We start from the raw sequence: 22,344 nt of genomic DNA, 5'->3' as shown, positions 1-22,344 counted from the left end.
TTATTTCAATGGAGTTGTTCTAAAAATTTTTCAATGAATATTAGATTTTTTGAAATTTTTTTGAATGAAAATTTTTTTTATTAAAAATTTGTTCTAAAAATCTTACAATGAAAAATTGTTCGAAAATGTATTTCCATTAAAAATTTGTTCTAAAATCATTGAGATGAAATTTTTTATAATTCCGATAAATCTTCTAATCAACGCATACATTCTTCCCAAATCAGAAACATCTGGTCACCCTACAACATAAGTAGTCGCAAATTTGGTGTGAAATCTCATCAAAATAACGAAACAAAAAGCCAAATATTTTGCAAATTCATTCTCAAAATTCAATCGTGCCAGACAAAATTAAACAAAGAGCCATCAAATCTTGCCATACGCATCTTGTCACTTTCGGAACAAGCAAAATTTTCATTTCGTGAGTGTGTGGAATTTTACGAAGAAGAAAAAAAACCCAGAAGTTGGACCTTGATTTGGTAAAAATACGAAAAGGAGGAAGTTTTGTTATTTGGATTGTAAAGTTTGGATTTATCAACGTTATCATGAATTCGGGTAAGAGTCACAACAACATCAAAAGGATTCGCATGTCGAGGAATTTTCTCTCGTTTTTCGCTCCGCTACGACACGCACACTACACATGTGTGCTACTAATATTACATCAGACCCGAGAACGAGTGTGTCATGCACAGCGAAGGTGTATCCTTGAAAAAAAAAATATAAGGAGGATTTGTCTCATTCATAAATAATTAAATAAACAACGACAAAGTCATGCTCCAGTTAATTTACACAAAAACAGGCATGATTCACGAAATACGAAAAAAATTCCTTTAAAAAGAAGTAATAAAAAAATTTGTAGTAGAGATACCCCAAAAATCTAAAAATAATAATAAGAGCAAGTGACACTATACATTACAATATAGATATTTTATAAAGGTTGTTATTTTTATTATTATTATTACTACTCGCACTGCTGTAGAGCCGTTATTATTACATACCCACACACACAGCTGAGAGCAAGTAGTAGACTGCTGCTGATGATGATGCAGTATGTTTTATAAATATTTTGCTCGGTTTTTCTACTTGTGGAAACACACAAAAAAAAAATACTGAGAAAATTATTAAAAACTTAGCGGAAAAATTTATGCGAGCGTATTTTTTAAAAATTAAATTTAAAAATTTTAATTTAAAAAAAAATAAAAAAAAATTACTGAAGAGCTGAAATTTGTCAGTTTTTCAATATTTTAAGTTAGTTTTTCAATTTAGAGCTTCTAAACTTAAATTTTGAAAGAAAAAATTAATTTCAGTAAATTTGGAAGAAGTTAGCTCCATTTAGCTCTTTGAAATAATTCAAATTGAGTCCTAACTTTTGTTTTTCTAATAAGAAAATATTTTAAAAAATCAAGGGGATCTACTGAACTCAATTCAGACCAAAAAAGAAAAAGTTTAAAAATTAAGAGCTAAAACTAACAAATTTTCAGCTTTTAAAAATTCCAAGAGCTAACTTTTTAGTTTTTCAATATTTTCTATCAGTTTTTTAATACAAGCATTTTTTAAGTTTAACTTTAGTGAAATATTGGAAAAAAATTGAATTTTTAAGATTTTTGAGAAAGTTAGCCCCAATTGTCTCATTTTAGTTTTTTCAAAAATTTAAAATTAGCCCTAACTTTAAATTTTTTTTAATAAAAAAAATATTTTAAGACGACTCAAAGGGATTTTCTTAGCTAAATTTTAATCAATAGAAAGGGTTTGAAGATACAGAGCTAAAACTAACAAATTTTTAGCTTTAAAAATTTTCAAATCTTAAGAGCTAACTTTTTAGTTTTTCAATATTTTTTATCAGTTTTTTAATTTTAGCTTTCTTTAAGTTTAATTTAACTAAAAAATTGAAAAAATTGAAAATTTAAAAAATTTTGATAAAGTTAGCTCCATTTATCTCCCTTCAGTACTTTAAAAAATTCAAATTTCAGCCCTAACTTTTGTACTTTAATAAAAAAAAATATTTCTGGATTTAAAAAAATTTAAATTAATATTAAAAAAAAGATTTTAGAGCCTTTTTGAGCAAAATCTAACAATTATTTTTTTTTAGATTTTTAAAAATTAAAAAATTTTTTTTTAATTTTTGAAAAATAAAAAAAAAATTTTTCATTATTTCGTAAAAACTGATAAAAAAAAAATTACAAAAATTTATTTTATTAATTATTTTAATTTTTATTTACTCATTAAGTAATTTTCTTTAAATAAATTTTTAACAATTTTTCAAAAATTAAAAAAAAAATACTTTCACAGACAACCTCCACAAAAACGACGAAAAATTCCAATTCGCGAACGCCCTCAAAAAAAAAATAAACAAACATATCTATATAACGAACAACATGCAAAACGTGTGTGAGTGGCAAACGTGCGGCCCGCACAGAGAAAACTCTTCATACACACACTCGAGCTGTTTTTCGCCCCGTAGCTACACGAAATTCTTACTCATTTATTTAGTGTATTTTCCATCGTCAAGATAATCGGACATTCTTTAAGTTACTCACTCGATCGAAGCAAAAAAAAACGAGAGAAAAAATTAATTTAATTTATTTTTTTTTTAAATATATATTTTCTGTATGAATATTACGGGCTGTTATTAGTGTCTGTCTATTAAGAAAAAAATTGAAAAAAAAATACAACAACAAAAATCTATATCTAAATAGAATTCAACTTAACAACAAGTGTAGATCAGATGTTTATAAATATGCGAATCAAAAAAATTACGTGTTTAAAGTTGTAGTTTTCTCGAGCTATTTTTAAAGAAAAAAAAGCAAATATTTGAAAAAAAAATCCGTCCGCCAATAATTATAATTAATCATCATTAACAACCCAAAAATTTGGGCAAAAAAGTAAGGAAAAAAGTGATTTTTCATCTTTTTTAATAATTAATTTTTTTTTCGTGAGTGAGTGAAAAATTATCGATGTGCTATTTATGGAAGTAATTTTAGTGAAAAAAAATTGAAACAAGGACTTTTTATTTTTAAATATTGAAAAAAATAAATAAATAATGCGTGAGACTGAAAAAAAATTAAAATTTCACACGCATGAAAAAAATGAAAAATTTGTTAAAAATAAAATGTTGATAAAAGCGACGACGACGACGAGTTTCGAGCAATTTTCGAGACATTAATAAAATACACTCGTAATACGGAATAACAGACAAAAATCGATTTATTTCAGTTTTTCCGATGAGGATGATGATGTTTTTATGTGTGTGGCGGCTCGTCGTAGAAACGCTGTTATTACGTTCAAAATAACAAGAAAATGTCTCTCTCTCGTTCGCTACGGCTCGAATGCAACGGCGTGCAACAAACAACATTTTGATAGCAACCAAAATGGTTTGATCAATAAATGTGCCGTACATATGTGCAAAAATAATTACACTTGGATGCCGAAACTGACAATTTACATTTTTTTTTTTTTTTTTGCGTAACGATGAGAAAAATTTTTTTCTCTAACCTCACAGCGACCTTGAACGGGAGTTCTGGATGGAAATCTACTCGAATTTAATATTTTTTTTTCGTCTGACGGTACGACGTTTATTTATACGGGTGACGTTATTTCGTCGTCGTCGTTTGTTTATATGGCGAACATATGGTTGAAATAGTCGTCTTCGTCGCCACTTGTGCATATCATCATTTGTGCGTTTGTCTAGCAGGCATTATTTGCACTCGTGTCGCTTAAATACGACTATCTTGGGTGTTGTTTAATGCCTTAAATAAAAATTATTCGATTTTTTTTTGCTTCATTTAAAACAATGAGGTAACACGTGCATGAGCTGCGGTTACAAAAAAAAAGTGTATTTATCTAATTTGTGTTGGTTTCACAAAGGTGACGATTGATGACATTCTATTGAATAAAAAACGAGACTGAAAAAGTTTCGTTGAAATGAAGAGCTTAGTCGCATTTTGAAATTTGTGATCAAATATTTAAAAAAAAAATTTTTTTTTTTCGGAAAATTCTCATGTTTTTCCGATTTTTCATAAATTTTCTCAAGTTTTTCCAAATAAATATTTTTTTTTGATATTTAAAAATTTAAAAAAAAATTTGAAAGAATTCAGCTCCATTTCATTAGTTTTTTTTAAATAATTTGAATTTACTTCTGAAGATCTTAAATTTGTCAGTTTTCAGATATTTTATGTTAGTTTTGTCAATTTTAAGCTTCTAAACTGAAATTTTGAAAGAAAATTTGATTTTTAGTAAATTTGGAAGAAGTTAGCTCCAGTTAGCTCTTCATTTATAATTCAAATTTTGAGCTAACTTTTATTTTTCTAATAAAAAATATTTAAAATCGAGGCAAATAGATCTACTGGACTCAATTTAGACCAAAAGCAAAAGGTCTAAAGATTTAGAACTAAAACTAACAAATTTTCAGCTTTGCAAAATTTCAAATTTTGCAAGAGCTAACTTTTTAGTTTTTTGATATTTTCTATCAGTTTTTTGATTTAAACATTCTTTATGTTTAATTTCATTAAAAATATTGATAAACGGACAATTCGATAGCCATAAAACCGCATTTTTTAATAAAAATTCGAAATGCGGTAAAAAAAAAAGTGAGCGACTTGTAACTTTTGTCTGACAAATTAACTGTAAAAATGGAGACGTCTGGTTTTTTTTGCATTAGTTATTATTTTACTAGCTCATGGTCGTGCGTGTCTTTGAAACAATTGACGAAAGGTCTTTCGCCGTAAATCTCTCTGGGGATGAGGAGAATTTCTCGCCATATGGCAAAGACGTCTCGCTCATGAAAGTTTAATTTTGGTCTCTACGGAGTACTAATGGTTTCCTAATTGCGGTAATTGAGCAGTATGTCAAGTTTCGACCTTCATGGGGGAGGCTTTTAACATATTTTTTGATAATAATAGTGTCTAGGTTTTTTTTTTGAGGGGTTTTCCATTATTTGTCAGTCAAAGTAGTAGTAAAAAGAAAGATACGAAAAATGAGCTGAAATGATTAAAAAGAAATAAAAAAGTTTTTTCAGCTACGAGTTTTGAGGAAAGTAAAAGGACAAAGAATTTTTATCGCAATTTTAATCTTATTGCAAGACAATGGAATCATTAAAATACTTTCTTTTCAATGACTTAATGCTTTAAAAAAAATCTAAGAGATTTACGTTGAACATATTAAAATCAAAGTTAGTGAGTTTGAAAAATTTTTTAAGAAGTCTTAGTCTTTTTTTTTGCAGAATTTATTTAATTTCGAATTTTTTTTTCGAATGGAGTCTAATATTTATAATATTTCTGAAAATAAAAAAAAATAAATTTAAATAAAAAATTTAAATTTTAAATAAAAATTTTTAATTTAAATAAAAAATTTTTAATTTAAATAAAAAATTTAAAATTTTAATAAAAATTTTTAAGCCTGCTTGAAAAAAAAATTTCACACAAAAAAAAAAGAAATTCACAAGACTCCAAATATTCATTGAATCACAATTTGTTAAGCTACAATCGCTTACATATCTAAATATGACTAAGGAGCAAACAACATTCAATTAGTTATAAATATGAAACATGAAATGATCAATACATTTATGACGCCGTATTTGACATTTCGATTATTTTCTGTATCGAACGACCTGAAATAAGGAAATTCCAATCATAAATAAAATATTCTTTTGGTTTTTGCTCTTAAAGAGCACCAAAGAAATTAATTTTCTAAAAATTCGTTTAAAAAAGAAAATTAAATTAAATAATAAATTATTTTAAATAAATTAATTAAAAAATATAAAATTTATAATAAAAATATTATCTAAAATAAATTTTAAATTAAAAAAATAATTTTTAATAATTTAAAATTAATTAAATTAAATAAAAAATTAATTTTTAAAAAATATTTATTTAAAAAAAAATAATTAATTTTAAATAATTGATTTTTATTTAATAAAAATTTTATGCAAAAAAAAAAATTTCAAGTAACTACTTCTTATAAATTGAAAAAAAAATAATATAAATGAAAATAAAAATTCTTTAATATTAAATTTAGTTTTCAGAGTTGAACTAAAAAATGGAAAAACAACTAAAAATTAAAGATTTACTTAAATTTGAGAAAATTAAATATTCTAATATAAAAATTATAAATTAATAACTTAAAAAATATTATGTAAAATATGCGAATATTTTTTAAAATAATTAATATTTAATATTAAATTAATTAATAATTTAAAATTTTAAATTAATTAATTTAATAAATAATTTAATAATTATTTTAATTTATATTTAAATTTAATTATTTCAATTTTATTAAAATTTAAATAAATTTTTATTTAAATTTAATTTACAAATTATTATTAAATTAATAAAAAAAATTTTTTAAATTTAAAATTAATTAATTAATTTAATTAAATAATTTTTATCAACGAATATTAATTAAAAAAAAATTATAAACGAAATTCGTTAAAATCGATTTATCAATATAAAAATAAAATAAAATTTTAAAGTAGGTAAATCCCAAGTAATAAATCGAAAAATAAACTTTTTTTTTGCATTCCTTAACCAATCGCGACTCTACGTCATAATCTCCCGAGATTACGTTTTATGTAATTCATTAATAAATAAAATCGATTGTGTTCCGTTCTACATTTTTTCCTCTTTGTATTTCTCCACAAACACGACACGAGCGTTCAAAGCAAGAAGAGAGAAACGATTTAATTTGTTTGTTGCTCTTTAGCTGCCTACTTTTTTTTCATTATTTCTAAATTCATTACATTTACAGCAATATTATCTGCATCTAATTGGTAGATCGCATGTTTGGCGCGTGTTGCAAAATGTGCCAGCCAGCTTTCTTTCTTCAATTTTTTTTTTACTTTACTTGAAAAACGCAAGAAATCTCCTTTTCACGTTAATTAGACTTTTTTCGAGTGTCGATAAAACGAAGAAAAATTGGAACAAAAAAGGTGTGAAGAGACAATAAAAAAAATAGTTGTCTAGTCGTCGTGTCAACATTGACTTTTGTGCCAAAGTTCACGAAAAAAAAAATTCATTTAGAAACAAGAACAAAAAAAAAATCAAAATTTCAACATTGAAACGCTTTGAGTCGTAAGTAGACACACGAAACGCGAACCTAAGCCAGTTAGCGTCGTTATGAATGAGTTCCGAGTGTTTGTACGCGTGCACTTGCACATTCAAGGCAGGTAACATAAAATCCGGAAGTGCATAAGCCGATAAAGTGATCGTAACCTTCATTCGAACGCATTCGTAATTCACGAAGAATTCTAACGCGATTACATGTGACTCGCATGTAATAATTTAAAAAAAAAGTAGTCAAGAATGTCGAATGATGATCGAAACACAAAAAAAAATTCATCAAACGAGACCAAGTAATAATTTCGTTCTAAAAATACAATTTTTTGGCAGTATGAAAGGAGGTCAGTCGCCGCCATGCCATGCCACAGAAAAAATTTCATTGTTCGGATTTATTATTTTTACCTTTCTGTCGTCGTCGTCGACGCTGAGCTGCGTGTCGTTATTATTATGAGTAGTTGTGAGTTTGTGTGTATTTGTCATAATAAGAAAAAAGAGTACGAGCACGACATCCTGCGTGTAATGTTGATTTTATTGTGACTGATGATGGATTTGCAAGCCCTTTGTTACAATTGTGACAAAATTTTGTTCTATGAAAAAAAATTTTTTTTAGCGAAAAATTTTGTTTTTGTTGATTTTTAGTAATTTTTTTCCCTTTATTTAATATTTTTTTTTACAATTAAAAAAAATAAAATTTTCACAAAAAATTAAATTTTGTTTCAAAATTATATAAAAAATTTTTAATTTTAATTTTTAGACATTTATTGTTTTCAAATGCTCTAAAAGTCACTTTAATGATGAGAAAAATTTAATTTTTTGATATTTCATATGAATTTTATTCAAAAATTCTTTAAATTAAATTTAAAAAAAAAATATTTTTTTTTGAGGATTTTTAAACGTGAAAAATTTGTTGTTGAACCCTCAAAAGTCAACTTTTTAATTATTTTAATACAAATTTAAATAAAAATCAATTAATAAAATTTTAATAAAAAAAAAAATTAACAATTTATCACTCAAAAATATATTTTTAATATTTTTAAACGAAAAAAATTTTTAAATGAAAAATATTTTTTTTATTTTTTATTAAATATTAAATAATATTGAATATTTTTGATTAAAATATTATTTGAACTAAATTTTTAAAAATTAAATTTATTTTTATTGAAATTTTTATTTTATTTATTATTTTTTTTCATATTTATTAAATGAACATTTTTTATAAAAAAAATAAGAAATTTTTTTTAAATTCGAGTTTTGGGCAAATTTTACATGGAATTATTTGAACTTTTAAAAATAAAAAAAAATAAAAAATAATTAAGTTTTTAATTAATTAATTAAAATAAAATAAAAATCAATTTAATTTTTTCCATAAATAAAATTTTAAATTAAATTTTCTCTTTAATATTGTAATTTATTTTATTAATTATTATTTAATTTTTAATGAATAATTTAAATATTTTCAAATTTCAAAAATAGATAAAAATATTTTTTATTGAAAGAAAAATTTTTCTTTTAAAATTAAAAAAAAAATATTTATTAAAATAATTAATTATTTTTCATTATTTATTTTTTTTGTTTTACCTAAATATTTCATAAAATGACTCAAAAATCAAAATTTATTAAATTTCGAATTAATTTTTTAAATAAACTAAATTAAAATAGCTTTTAAGATCTATAATTAACATTTTATTTAATTCAAAAAATCTTTAATTTTTTTTTCTTTTCTTATAATTGCAGGAAATTTTGCTGTTATCGAGTTATTATTGTTGCCATTGCAAGCACGTGATATTTTCCGGTCCTCCCAAACACCAAAGACGACGACATTAATATGCCTGTAATTTCGACGCGTTACTCTACGACGACGACAACTGGAAATTCATACATTAGCCCGTCTGTAGGGAGCTACAGAAGTACTTTAAGTGCCACAAATCGCTCATCGGCAGACCGTTCTGCGTCCATTGAACGTCCCAACTACACAAGTGCCACAGAATCGTATTTGAATCGTGCGCGCGCGAGTTCCTCGAGCTCCTTCCGACTTTCGACCGCGTCGAGTTACCGCTTAACCAACGGAACATCCTCCTCCAGTGATTATTCGTCCTCGAGATATGGCGTAAGTGAGATTTTATTTTTTTATGAAAAAAAATTTTTTTTTGTTCCCTCCCTCATTTCTTGCCCCCCGCACGTTCTTGTGGTTATGGGAATCGCACTGCAAATTTTTTGATTTAATTTTTTTAAATGTAATTTAATGTCATCTATCACTGAATTCACATCCAGAATCGATCATCCTCATTAGCGCGGACCGTTGCCATAAGTGGTCTCGAACTGTATGAGAAATACAGTCCAGCAAATTACACGCCGAAACACGAATTAGCGCGAGCGGCAACCGCCGATTTGCAAAATAGCAGCACCGCCGCCACGTCCCTCTCTGTAAATAACAATAACGAGGCGTCGCACGGACTTAGTAAGGTAACGTCGCCGCCGCCGCCATCGAGTAACAATAACAGTGACAATTGCGATGCCAGTGTTGCCACTACTAACAAGTGTTCGAATCTAACTGTTTGTCGTAAGAAAAATAACAATTCTGTGTGCCATCATCATCATTCTCACTGCAAGCATCATCATTCCTCCTCCTCTTCTTCTTCTACTTCTTCTACTAGTCCCGTTGTTGTCCTCGCAATAACCAATAATTCCCACATTCATGCGAACAAAACTAATACCGCTAAAAATATTCAGGAACAATCACTAACAAGACACTCTGCTGCTGCGACTTCGGCGCGAAACCCGAGTCAAACTAATCAAATTCCAAAAAGTACTGACCAAAAATCCAAACAGAAGGCGGGGAATGCAGGAACGCCGCATCAGCATCAGCATCGACATCCACGCAGTTCCAGTTGCAGCGCCTTTCGAAGACAACAACAACAACAATTGCAGGAGAACAATAATTCGATAATGCCGTCATTTACTCATTCGGCACCTGTTCAAGGTATGTTTTTTATTTATTTATTTTTTTTTTTTTTTGTGAAAAAAAAATATTTATTTGTGAGATCCAAAAATTTTTTTTCTGAAAATTTTATTTTTTTTTTAATTTTTGTCAAAAAAATATTTATTTGTTGATATCAGAGTTAAATTAATTATAATTATTTTTTTTAAAATATTTTATTGATTATTTTATCAAAATTATAATTATTTTTTAATTATTTAATTTAATTTATAAAATAAATAAATTAAATTAAAATTAATTAAATTAATTTTTTAAAAATTTTTTTAAAAAATAAATTTATTTATAATTTTTTTTTATTTTTATTAATTTTTTTATCTTTATTTTTTTTTAATTATTATTTTTTTTATTTTATTTTTTTTTATAAATAATTAATTATTTTTTTTTTTAATTTTGATTTTTTTAAATTTATTTTTTTATTTTAATTTATTTTTTAATTATTTATTTTTTTAATTTAAAATTTTTTAATTATTAAATTTTTATTTTTATCTAAAAGTTTATAATTTATTTTTTTTTTAATTTTTAATTAAAATTAATTAAATTAGTTTAAAATTTTTTAAAATAAATTTAATAATTAATAATTAATTAGTTAATTATTAAAATAATTATTTTTTGTAAAGTCTGTAACATTTCTCAATCGATTTTTTTATTTTATTTTATATTTTTATTTATTTTTTTATTTATTTTTTTTTTAAATATTAATTAATTATTTTTCTTGAATGAAATTTTCATTCTTTTTAAATTAAAATTAATATCAGTTTTTGAAATTATTTAAAATTTTTAATTCATTTTTTTTTATTTTTATTACAAAATATATAAATTAAATATAAAAAAATAAAATAAAAAATTAAATAATTTAAATATTTAAAAATTTAATAAAAATCTCTGATAAAATTTAATTAATATTTTTCAAAAATAGGCTTTAATTATTTCAATTTAAAAAAAATTGAATATTTTACTTCTTCTTAAATTTAATAATTTAATTGTAATTTTAAACAATTTTCAAAAAATTAATTTTCTTCTAAAAAGTATTTTTAAATTAAAATTTCCAAAAAAAAATCTAATTTTTTTTTTGTTCAAATCCAAATAAAAATTAAACGCACTAACAAGTTGAATAAAATCTCAAAAAATTTATTTTGGCTCAAAATATTATTTTTCATAAAAAAATTAAAACAATTAAAAATATGTAAAAAAAAATAATTTAAATTTATTTTCATAATTTAGAAAAAAAAATCCTGAAAAAATTTAAGTAAAAAAAAATATTTTTTTTAAATATCCTAAATAAATTTAGAATATTCTTACGTGAAAATTTTATTTCGACCATTTTTTATCAATTATTTTTTTTTCATTTTTTAATAATTTTATTAATTTTTTTATTATTTTATGTTAAAAAAATTAATAAAATAAATTTTTGGATCTTACATTCTCATTAAAAATTTCAAAATTTTTTAAAAATCTAAAATTTTTCTCTCCTTAGGATCTCGAAACGAACCAGAAAGCAAACTAAAATTCACAAATCTCTCGGCATCGAGCACGGCAGGCACGAAAAAAGTAACAACGTCCATTTTTAATGGAAATCCAAACAAACGAGCATCATTCCTTCCAGCAAGCAGCAACAGTAGCAACAACGGCGTGAACTCGTCCCTGAATTACCGCGACGAGAATTTCCTGAAGAAAGAATACGAACAAGCGCGAAATCAAGTGACAACGACCAAGAATCTCAAGAACAATAACGACCAAGATACCAACAACAACATGAGTGTGTTGTCGCTAACGAATGGCAGCACCGCTCGCAAAACTCTCGACGAGGAAAAGCAAGAACTGAACGAAGTACGGAACAAAATTTTGAGTCGCGTGGCACGAAATAACGCGAACAACGCGATGCTAAATGGGGAATTTAACGGATCTGACAACGGATCGGACGACATAAAGTTCATCGATAGTGACAGTGATAATTTAAGTGAGAAACGAATGTCGCCGCTCAGTAATGGCGGAAGTTTGAATAATATTTCTGCGACGCCGAATCACATTACGAAGATGCTCGCTGCGTCAACGCCGATAAATAGCGGCACGAAACTAACCAATAACGGTGTGACACTAAACAAGACAAACACTTATCCGCCCAAACCCACTAAAACGTCATTCACACATCATTCCTCCCCCGCCGCGAACAACGCGCCCTCCCCATCATCATCATCCGCGACGACGAGTGTTGTCGCCATCTCGCCAAGTAACAAGAAACTAATTTTAAATGCTTCACCTAAAAACTCGTGTGTGTATGAGAAACAGCAGCAAAACAAACAAAATTTACTCCAAAAACTTTCAATAAATAACAGTGAGGCAGTCCCTTGTCACAACAACAGCAGCTCGTCAGCGGACCTCCTCAACGGAAAATCGCATTTTTCCAATAAAATGGCAGCCGATACGAAGGCATCTGTGCAAATTGGCAGCAATCGACTGCGGATCATAACCACAGATACGGACGACGACGAGGACTTTACGAATGTCACGACGACAGCGACGATTATCTTGCCATCCAAAGCAGCCGCCGCCGTCAAGCAAAACGGAACATTGACGACGAAGAGCGCGGGCGGTGACACTATTGTTGCAAATAACCACGAAAATGCGAAAGACAATAGTAGCGATGCACCATCAAACCAATTAGAAAAGAAAAACCTTGCGAATCATAAACAATTACAAAGCGATACTAATGATTCTAGTGTAAGTTCACCCATTTTAATAATTTTTTTCCTTCTCTCTCTCTCTCTCTCTAATTCTTACCTATTTTTTTTTATCGAAAATCTTCTTATTCGAAATTTTATTTTTTTTTACACTTTGCTTCACATTTTTTTTATTTGAAAATTAGTTGAAGACATTAAAAGTTAGGCAAAAACACGAATTTAAAAATAAAAAAGGGAAATTTTTATACAAAAAAGGGAAATTAATAAAAAAAAGGGAAATTTCCATAAATTTTTTAAGGGAAATTTTCGTAAGAAAAATTTTTTTAAATTAAAAAATTAAGCTGTCAAGTTTTATAGATTTTTTTAGAAATAAATGAAAAAAAAATCTTATTCGATTTTGGGAAAATTTTCCAAAAATATAGAAGCGTGATAAAAATAAAAGGGAAATTTTTGACCAAGAATTTTTTTTCGCATAATTTTTTGGAAAAATGGATAAAGGATAAAATACTTCTCGAATATCTTCTTTTGTGGAAAAAATCAAATATACATTGATTTATTTCAATTTTTACGAATATATTCGATTTTTAAGGGAAAAACGGGAAATTTTCAAATTTAAAATTTTTGATTCAGAAAAAATTTTTTTTTATTTTTCTTAAAAAAATTTGTTTGAAAAAATGAAAAATCAAACTATTAAAATTAAAAAATTTTGAGAATTGATGAAAAAAAAATAAAAGGGAAATTTTATAAAAAAAATAAAGGGAAATTTTTTTAAAAATGAAAAAATTCGAATTATGGAACAATTTTTATTTATCAGTTGATCAGTTGAAAAAATCGACAAATAAAAAATAATTCGTTCTAAAAAAGAATATTTTACCAAAATAATTATTTTCTCTGATGATCAATTGTTTTTTTTTATTTTAAAAAAGGGAAATTTTCATCAAATTAATTTTAAAAGGATTTTTTTTTTCGCACAAAAGAAAGGGAAATTTTTATTAAAATTATGTTAAATTAAAAATTTTTAAAGGAAATTACTCTAAGAGCAATTTCGTAAATTCTACAATTTTTTATATGGAAATTAAATAGAAATAAAAAAGGGAAATTTTCATTAAAATTAAATTAAGTAAAAATTTTCAAAATCAAATTACAAGCAATTTCATAAATTCTATAACTTATTTTTTAAAATGAAAAATGAGTTTCTACAAGAAAGTTCATAAAAACATTTTTTTTTTCATGAGAAAATAAAAAAAAATATACATAAAAATAAAGGGAAATTTAAATAAAAATTAAAGGGAAATTTAAACAAAAAATTAAAGGGAAATTTTAATTAGAAATTAAAAAAAATTAGAATTTAAAAAAAAATTGAATTTCTAAAAAAAAAAAATAAAAAAATTGAAATACAAAAATAATTAAAATTTAAACAAAGAAATGAACCACCCAAGCTTCTCCGCAAAATAAAAAAAAACAAAACTAACGCTTAACAAACAAATTTCCCTTTCAAACCCACATCATCATCGCTGCAATATAAATCACATTTTAACCTCGAGATCGTCTCTGTGTTGCGTCTTTTTTTATTTAATTCATGACTTTTCAAATTTCGAAAAAAAAATTTCTCTCAAAAAAAAATAAATATTTTCACCTCCTCTTCGTCATTCAGTTCATTTACTTATTAAATTACTCTTAAATATAATTTTAACTCAAACACTCACAGCAACGTTTATTTTTGTGTTTTACTCATTTGTTGTTCTGTCTCTTTTTTTTCTGTTTATTTATGTTTACCTCGATAATTTTTTTTGTGTTTCATTATTTACTACAACTAACATTATTAAAAACGTCACATGTTATTTTTTTTTGTGTTGTAGAGAGCTTTTCATGTGTGTTTGTTCATTACCACAAGCTGATATTTTCCCTTTCTTATGTTTTGCATTTTTGTGTAGCTACAGACACTTTTCTCAAGTTCATGAGAGCGGGAAAATGTGAGAGAATGCAATTTTTGCGAGACAACCACTAATAATATTCAGAAGCTGATCAGTCAATTAATTATTGTCAAGCTGCAAATATTAGCAGCAAAAAGTGATTTTTTTAGCAATAAATTATTTTTTTAGAAAAAAAGTTACGGAAAAAATGAAATTTTAAATAAAATTTGAATTAAAGGGAAAAAAATTCATAAATTAAGCCAAAATGAGGATTTATGAGATGGATGTAAGTGAAAAAAAAATAAAAAAATATTGATCTCTTTCTTTGTGCATCACTTACCTAATAAAAAAAATTATGAACAAAAAGTTACGTATTGAAAAAAAAATAACGACTGAGGTGAAATACAGACAAAAATCGCACTCACACTTCGACATGAATCGAAATGAAGGTTAAAAAAAATAAAAATCTTGGCAAAGATAATTTTTAGGACATCAATAACAGAGCAGAATTTTTTTTCTCTCACTCTCGCCTCCGACAACTGTCTCTGTAATAAAATGTTTATTCAAGATGTTCAAAAAAAAAAATTGAAAATAAGACAAGAGACGAATAATAATGGGTGAAGATAGATTGGAAATTTGCGATGATGACGAACAAGTGTCGGTGTAAATAAATTCTTAAAGCATGACTCGCAATTTTATTTTCTTGCTTCATTTTTAATTCTTTTGTTTTAACTCTTCTAATCCGCCATTTGAGTTTTTTTGAGATTTTTTAAAAAATATTTCGGTTCTTGCAGGTTCGTAGTGCTTCCTCACTAAGAAGTGCACTTCCTCCATCATCTGCAAGTCGATCGACATGGGACAAAGACACCTACAGATCAACCTATTCTAGTCGCAATTATGATAACAATGATTCGTCGACGTCATCGTCGTCGTACATTCTACCAAGGTCCTCACTTTCGACGAGATCTGGATCGCCCGGGAAGGATTATGAGTCGAGGAAGGCAGAAAAGGAAAATCAAGAAGGTGAGTTTTTTCTTTGTTTTGTGATTTTATGAGGTTTTTGAGAAAAAAAAGGGAAATTTTTGAAAAAATAAAGGGAAATTTTCGAAATTTTAAAGGGAAATTTTCGAAATTTTAAAGGGAAATTTTGTTTAAAAAAAAGGGAAATTTTATTATTTATAAAAAAATATTTTTTTAAATAAAAATTTTAAAATTGTATGAATTTCAAATTTTTTTCAAAAAATATTTTTTTTCAAAAAGGGAAATTTTTTAAATTTTAAAGGGAAATTTTTTATTAATCGAAATTTCTTTTAAATCAAAATTTTTTTTCTTTCAATAAAGATTCTAATTATTTCTGTGTTCAAATAGAATAAAAAATAATTTTCTTCCAAAGGAAATTTTCCTTCAACAAAGGGAAATTTTTTTTTTTTTTTTTATTTTTTACCTTAAAAAAAATTTCTTTTTTCAAATTTAGTCAAATGTAGGGAAAACTACTATTAAAATTTTAAGGTTTTCCATAATTTGAGGTTTCAAAGAATTTTCCTATTAAAATAATTTTTTAATTCTCATCAGAAATGGGATATTTTATGATAAATTTTGGAAGTAATTCCCTAAAAAAAATTTTAATTTTTATAAGAAGGGAAATTTTTAATAAAAATATAAATATTTTTAAAATTTTTCAAATAAAAGAATTTTTTTTTCTGTTAATTTTTTTTTTTTTTTTTTTGTTAAATCTAAGTAGAAAAAAAAAAACATTTAAAACTAATTGTTCAAAAAAAAGGGAAATTTGTAAAAAAAAGGGAAATTCGTAAAAAAGGGAAATTCGTAAAAAAAGGAAATTTTCGTAAAAAAAAGAAAATTCGTAAAAAAACGAAAATTCATTAAAAATGGGAGATTTTTCAAAAGAAAGAAATTTTTTTTAAATTTTTAAAAAAGAAAATATATTTAAAAAAAAAATAATTTTTCATCAGATCGAAAAAAAATTGAAATAATTTTTTTAAAATTTTAATATTTAATAAAAAATTTAAATTCTTAAAAAATAGGAAATTTTCAATTTATAAAAATTTAACGTTAAAAAAATATAAATAAAATTACAACTCATCTCCATATTGAGTCACCCTTGAAATTCACGTCACTCAATTCAAATATTTGTTTACTTTTTCCCAAATTCCGAGATGTTTTCAAAATTTCCATTCACAAAACATGAAACGCTACACTGACACAGAATTTCCCGTGCATTCAGGTGCACTAAATTTCTCTTTCTCCGTCGCTCGTCACCCGTTCGTTAATTAATCAATCAATCTGATAATTTTTTTTCTTTAACCAACCAACACATGTCTCAAAAATTTCTAAACGTGTTAAAAATAGGTCTACAGAATATTTCAAATGCCTGATTCGCGTTATTTATAATAAATAATCAGCTTTGTTTATAATTACATTCGTGAAATTATTTTTTTGGCAGGTCTCTGTGGACTTTGGAACATCGGCAACACCTGTTTCATGAACTCGGTTTTGCAGTGTTTGAGTCACACGAAGGAATTGACGCGTGGAATTCGGGCTTTGGTTCCCGTGCGAGCAGCTGGAAAGGATCAACGCATTTTCACAGGTGAATTTTTTGGATTTTTTAAATGGAAAAAAATAGAAAAAATAATTTTTTGATTTTTTGTAGAATTTCAAAAGCTGATAAAGGAGTTATGGACCCCCGGGAATCGCAGTGTCAATCCATCCGAGTTCAAAATGGCATTTTCGAGCAAGCATCGCATGTATTCGGGATCGGCGCAACAAGATTCGCAAGAATTTTTGAGATTTTTCCTCGATTCGGTGCATGGGGCTTTGAATACCGCAACGAAAGCTGACCCAATTACGCTTGAAGATAGCATGAGGTGAGATTTTTTTCCGAAATTTCATCAAAAATCATCTAAAATTTAATTTTTTGGGTTTAGTGACGCACGAAAAGCTGAGTTAATGTGGAACTGGTATTCAAAAACCGAAAATTCAGTCATCAAGGATCTCTTTGTGGGACAATTGAAGTCGACTCTCAAGTGTACAGGTGAGAATTTCGCACATTTTTCAATAAAAAATATTTTTTTAATGAAATTCCAACCGTAGAATGCGGCAACACGAGTACCACGTTCGACCCCTTTTGGGATTTGAGTGTTTCCTTGCCATCGAATACGCGTTGCAAGCTCTCCGATTGCCTCGACTCGTTCATCAAAGAGGAAATTCTCGATGGCGACGAGATGCCAACTTGCTCAAAATGCAAAACACGCCGAAAAAGCACGAAGAGCTTCACGATCCAGCGTTTCCCCAAGATTCTCGTGATCCATTTGAAGCGTTTCTCCGAGACCCGCTGGAGCAAACTCACGACTCTCGTCGAATTTCCGACGTCAGAAGGCGGACTTAACCTCGAACCATATGCCTCATCCTCGAATTCCGACTCAAGCAATGGACTTTACTCGCTGTACGCAACGTCAAATCACATGGGATCGACTGCCGGCGGACATTATGTCGCCTTCTGCAAACATCCAGTCAGCAAAAAGTGGCACGAGTTCAATGATAATAGGTGAGTTTTTAATATTTTCTTCAGTTTTTCTAACGGAGTCAATAGGAAATTTTCAAAAAAAAATTAATCGGATTTACTCTTATGACGCGAATGATGAGGGACGATGTTGACACATTAACGACACAAAACGCAGAAAATTAAAATGTGTCTCATTAATGCGGAATTCTGACGCGAAAAGTGCTTTTTCATGGTTGTCAGAGTCCATTAATGCTTCATTTACAAAATGGAACTCATCAAATGCCCAAATTTTAGAACGTTTCGAAGAAAAAATTGATTTTTGCAAGATTTGACGTCTGTCAGTTATTTGGTAAAAATTTTTAAAATGTCAACTGGGTCAAATAATAATTTAAAATGTGCTCTGGGTTAAATTTGAAAAAGTCAAAATTTTAAAGACTTAGTTCTAAATGTGCATTAGGATAAAATTAAAATTTTGTTAAAGAAAAAAATTAAAATGTGCATTGGGATTAAAAATTTTAAATTTAGTTGAAGAAATATTTCAAAATGTGCATTGGGTTGAAAAATTTTAAATTTAGTTGAAGAAATATTTCAAAATGTGCATTGGGTTGAAAAATTTTAAATTTAGTTGAAGAAATATTTCAAAATGTGCATTGGGTTGAAAAATTTTAAATTTAGTTAAAGAAATATTTCAAAATGTGCATTGGGTTGAAAAATTTTAAAATGTTCATTTCAATAGAATTCTATTCAAAATATGCTTTGGGACTAAAAATCATATAATATGATATGGGATTGAAATTTATCTTGGGGCTCAACTTTCAATAGAAAGTATGTTAAATTTTGCAATTTGAAATTTTTGCCCAATGCACAAATAAAATTTTAAACCCAATGTAAATTTTGATTTTTTTTCATAGCTTATTACTTCTTTATTTCTTTTCTATTAAAAAATTTGAGAAAAAATTAGAATGTAACTTGGGATGAAAATTTGAAATTTTATTTTTTTCAATCCAAAATGTGTTCTGGGATAATTTTTATTGAACATTTATAAGAACAAAACATTTTCAAATGTTTCATGGGATCAAATTTCAAAATATTAAAGAAAAGATATTTAAACTTAGCACTGGGACAAAATTTTTTTGAAATACCTCATGGAAAATTTTTAAAATGTGCCTTGGGAAATTTTTAAAAAATGTGTTCTGGGTCAAAATTTCAAAATTTTTTCAAAAAATTTCAAAATTTTTTCAAAAAATTTCAAAATTTAAAAAAAAAAATTTCAAAATATGCACTGGGTTCATATATCACGTTCTTATTAATCAAAACACGCTTTCATATCTTTCCAAATGACAACTTTTAACAACTTTTTTACGACAAGTCAAACAAATATCTACCGATCCATGAACGAAACATGAAAATAATTTCATAATTACGATTATTACTCTGCAAATATTTCATCAACGCACAAAAAAAAAGAACAAAAATATGAGAAACGTCTGTTCCGATCGTAGAACAAAAATCGCAAGGAATTTGTTCAGTTGTTCCGTTGACATCACAATCGTCGCGTCGTCGTTCATCAAAAAAATGATGAGAATAATAAAATTTTTGGGTTTGTTTCATGTTGCGTTCGCCTATCGCTGCGAGGAACTCCTTTCTGGGAATGGATACAAAGGCAGTTGTTGCACGATACGAAATTTCAACCCGAAAGGCGATTATTTGATTGAAGGATTGGAGGCAACAAACATCAATAAAGTGAATTTTATTGATTTTAGGCACGATCGAATGCCGGAAAAGCTGTTCGCACGGGATTCCAGGATACAAGAAGTGAATATCACTCATGGAACTCTAAAAATTTTGCAAAAAAATGCCTTTTCCAATGCTCAAAAATTGAATTTTTTGATCTTAGCCCGGAATGGGATCAAAAATTTGGATGAAAATGTCTTCAATGGCGCCCGTTTTCTCTATAAACTCGATTTACGTCGAAATTTTCTCAATTTTATCCATCAAAACGCCTTTTGGGGCTTGGAATTCCTCAGTTACTTGTATCTCGATGACAATCGTCTCGAATATATCGATGGAAATATCTTCAGTCCACTTCAAAGATTGTTCAAATTGACTTTCAGCAACAATCGGATCAAGACAATCGACGCTAAAATGGTCTACAACTGCTTCAAACTCGATCATTTGGATCTTTCGCGAAATTTATTGACCGGAAATGCGATTCTCGTCAACAAATTCAACGAAATCTGCCTCATTAACATCGCGGACAACCGAATTGAGGCCTTTGAGCTGCAAGCGGAGCACGAGGTGACGTCACAAACACTCCAGCTGACAATTATCGCACGAAATAACGAGCTGACGAACGTCACGGTATCCGAAAATTATAATCTGAGCTATTTGAACTTGTTTGACAACCGAATCGAGAGCATCAGTTTCATCGTGCGAGGTCATCGCAACATTTCTTACATCAATATCGGACGAAATCCCGTGAGAAATCCAATTCCGCACAATTTTAACGGATTTTTACGGAATTTGAAGTACTTGAACCTCACTGCGAACCGTTTTGACAACATCACGAACGATACTTTTGCTGAACTTCGAGATTTACAGATCTTAGATCTCTCCGATGTGCAGTTGGGACACCCTTTAAAGCTAAAATCCTTGGAAAAACTTCAAAATTTGGAAATGTTGGACGTTTCAAATACCACAATTGATGATGCGGATCTCACGAATGCCATTAAAAAGCTCCTGCCGAACCTAAAATGCTTCAAATTCAACGAAACTGAGGGTTGGACATGCCAAGCTCCGTTGAACGAGGACCCGAATGACGAAAAACCGATAAATATCAACGTGGAAATGCGCAATTTTCTTCCGTGGTGGTCCCAATATGTCTTTGGAAGTGTCGCTGGAGGGCTTTTTTGTGTCTGTTTGTATGTTATTTGTCGCAAAAAGCAGCAAGAACGACAAGTTGTGAATAATATTAATGTTGGAAGTACCGCCACTGAGCTGGAAATGTTATAAAAATTACTTATTGACTCCCGAAATTTGAATTTTTTATAAAAAAAATAATTTTTTAATTAAAAAATTTTTATTTTTAGTGTAACCGATGCACCTGAAAGCAGCCTGGTCTCATCTAGTGCCTACCTTCTATTTTATGAAAGAATGTAAGAGAAAAACAAAAACATTATTATTATGATATATGAAACATTTAGCGAATAAAAAACCAAAATTATAAATTTTTCGTGAACTTGAATGATGAATACGAATAATAAACATTAAAATATATATAATGAAAAATATATATAATAAAATTTAGATATTAATAGATTTTAATTACATAAAAAAAATATTAAAAATAATTAATTATAAAAAATAATTATAAATAAATAGGATAGAAAAATAGCCATATTATATTTTTTTTTGTTTAAAAAATTTCTAAATTTTTTTTATTTAAAATTTTTTGTTATATTTTTTTATTAATTATATTTTTTATAAATATATAAATAATGTTTAATTTTAAAAATTTTAAAAATATATATAATTAATTATATTATTGTATAGAATATTAAGAAAATAGCTGAACCTAAGAAGAAGAAGAAAAAGATGATGTAATTTGTATGAAACTTCTAATATATATATTTACAAACAAAAAGGGTTATTTAAAAAAAAAGATGATTAATATTAAAAAAAAAATATTATTATTATAAAAATTAAACTTAATAATAATTAATTAATTAAAAATTAAATAAAAAAATTTTAATAATTATTTAAATTAAAAAAATAAGGATTCAAAAAAAATATATTTTAAAAAAATTGTGATTTACACATTTTTTTCTCTATAATTTTCATTTAATTTTTAATTTAATTTAATTTAAAAATTATTTTAATTTAATTTATTTTTCTAAAAGCTTTCAATGACTGGCAACTTTTTTAAAAAAATTATTTTTATAATATTTTAAAATATATTAAAATTTTTATTTTTTTCTTCTTTTAATTCATCACACCACAGGGATCCATTTCATCAAAAAATGTGTAAATTTTGTTATTTGTGCAATAATTCAGAGCTACTACTTCTAACCGATAAAAGTGATGATAATTGTTATAAAAAATGGCCAGTTAATAAATTTAATAGAAATATGAATCCTTCAAGTTATACTTCTACTAATAGTTGTAATAATAGTAACATTAATAA

General features: G+C 26.6%; 1 protein-coding gene across 8 annotated transcripts; it reads left to right on the top strand.

The window, feature by feature from the left end:
- The first annotated feature begins 265 nt into the window (after positions 1–265).
- LOC134833117 (ubiquitin carboxyl-terminal hydrolase Usp2) lies at positions 266–21,551 on the top strand. 8 transcript variants are annotated; one of them, XM_063847329.1, is made up of 10 exons: positions 266–552; positions 8,787–9,159; positions 9,885–10,032; positions 11,525–12,768; positions 15,436–15,664; positions 17,103–17,246; positions 17,310–17,523; positions 17,584–17,690; positions 17,750–18,203; positions 21,251–21,551. In XM_063847329.1, the coding sequence occupies exons 2-10, from the start codon at positions 8,878–8,880 to the stop codon at positions 21,318–21,320; spliced, it is 2,892 nt and encodes a 963-aa protein (XP_063703399.1). In that variant the 5' UTR covers positions 266–552; positions 8,787–8,877; the 3' UTR covers positions 21,321–21,551. The 8 variants fall into 8 exon arrangements, with proteins under 8 accessions (XP_063703399.1, XP_063703398.1, XP_063703396.1 ...); XM_063847328.1 differs by having other exon boundaries at positions 9,882–10,032; XM_063847326.1 differs by having other exon boundaries at positions 9,783–10,032.
- The last annotated feature ends 793 nt before the right edge of the window (positions 21,552–22,344 follow it).

Source organism: Culicoides brevitarsis, chromosome 3 (genome assembly GCF_036172545.1).
Source record: "Culicoides brevitarsis isolate CSIRO-B50_1 chromosome 3, AGI_CSIRO_Cbre_v1, whole genome shotgun sequence".
Taxonomy (NCBI): domain Eukaryota; kingdom Metazoa; phylum Arthropoda; class Insecta; order Diptera; family Ceratopogonidae; genus Culicoides; species Culicoides brevitarsis.
Note: the sequence above shows the minus strand (reverse complement) of the source record. Positions and strands in the feature narration are given on the sequence as shown.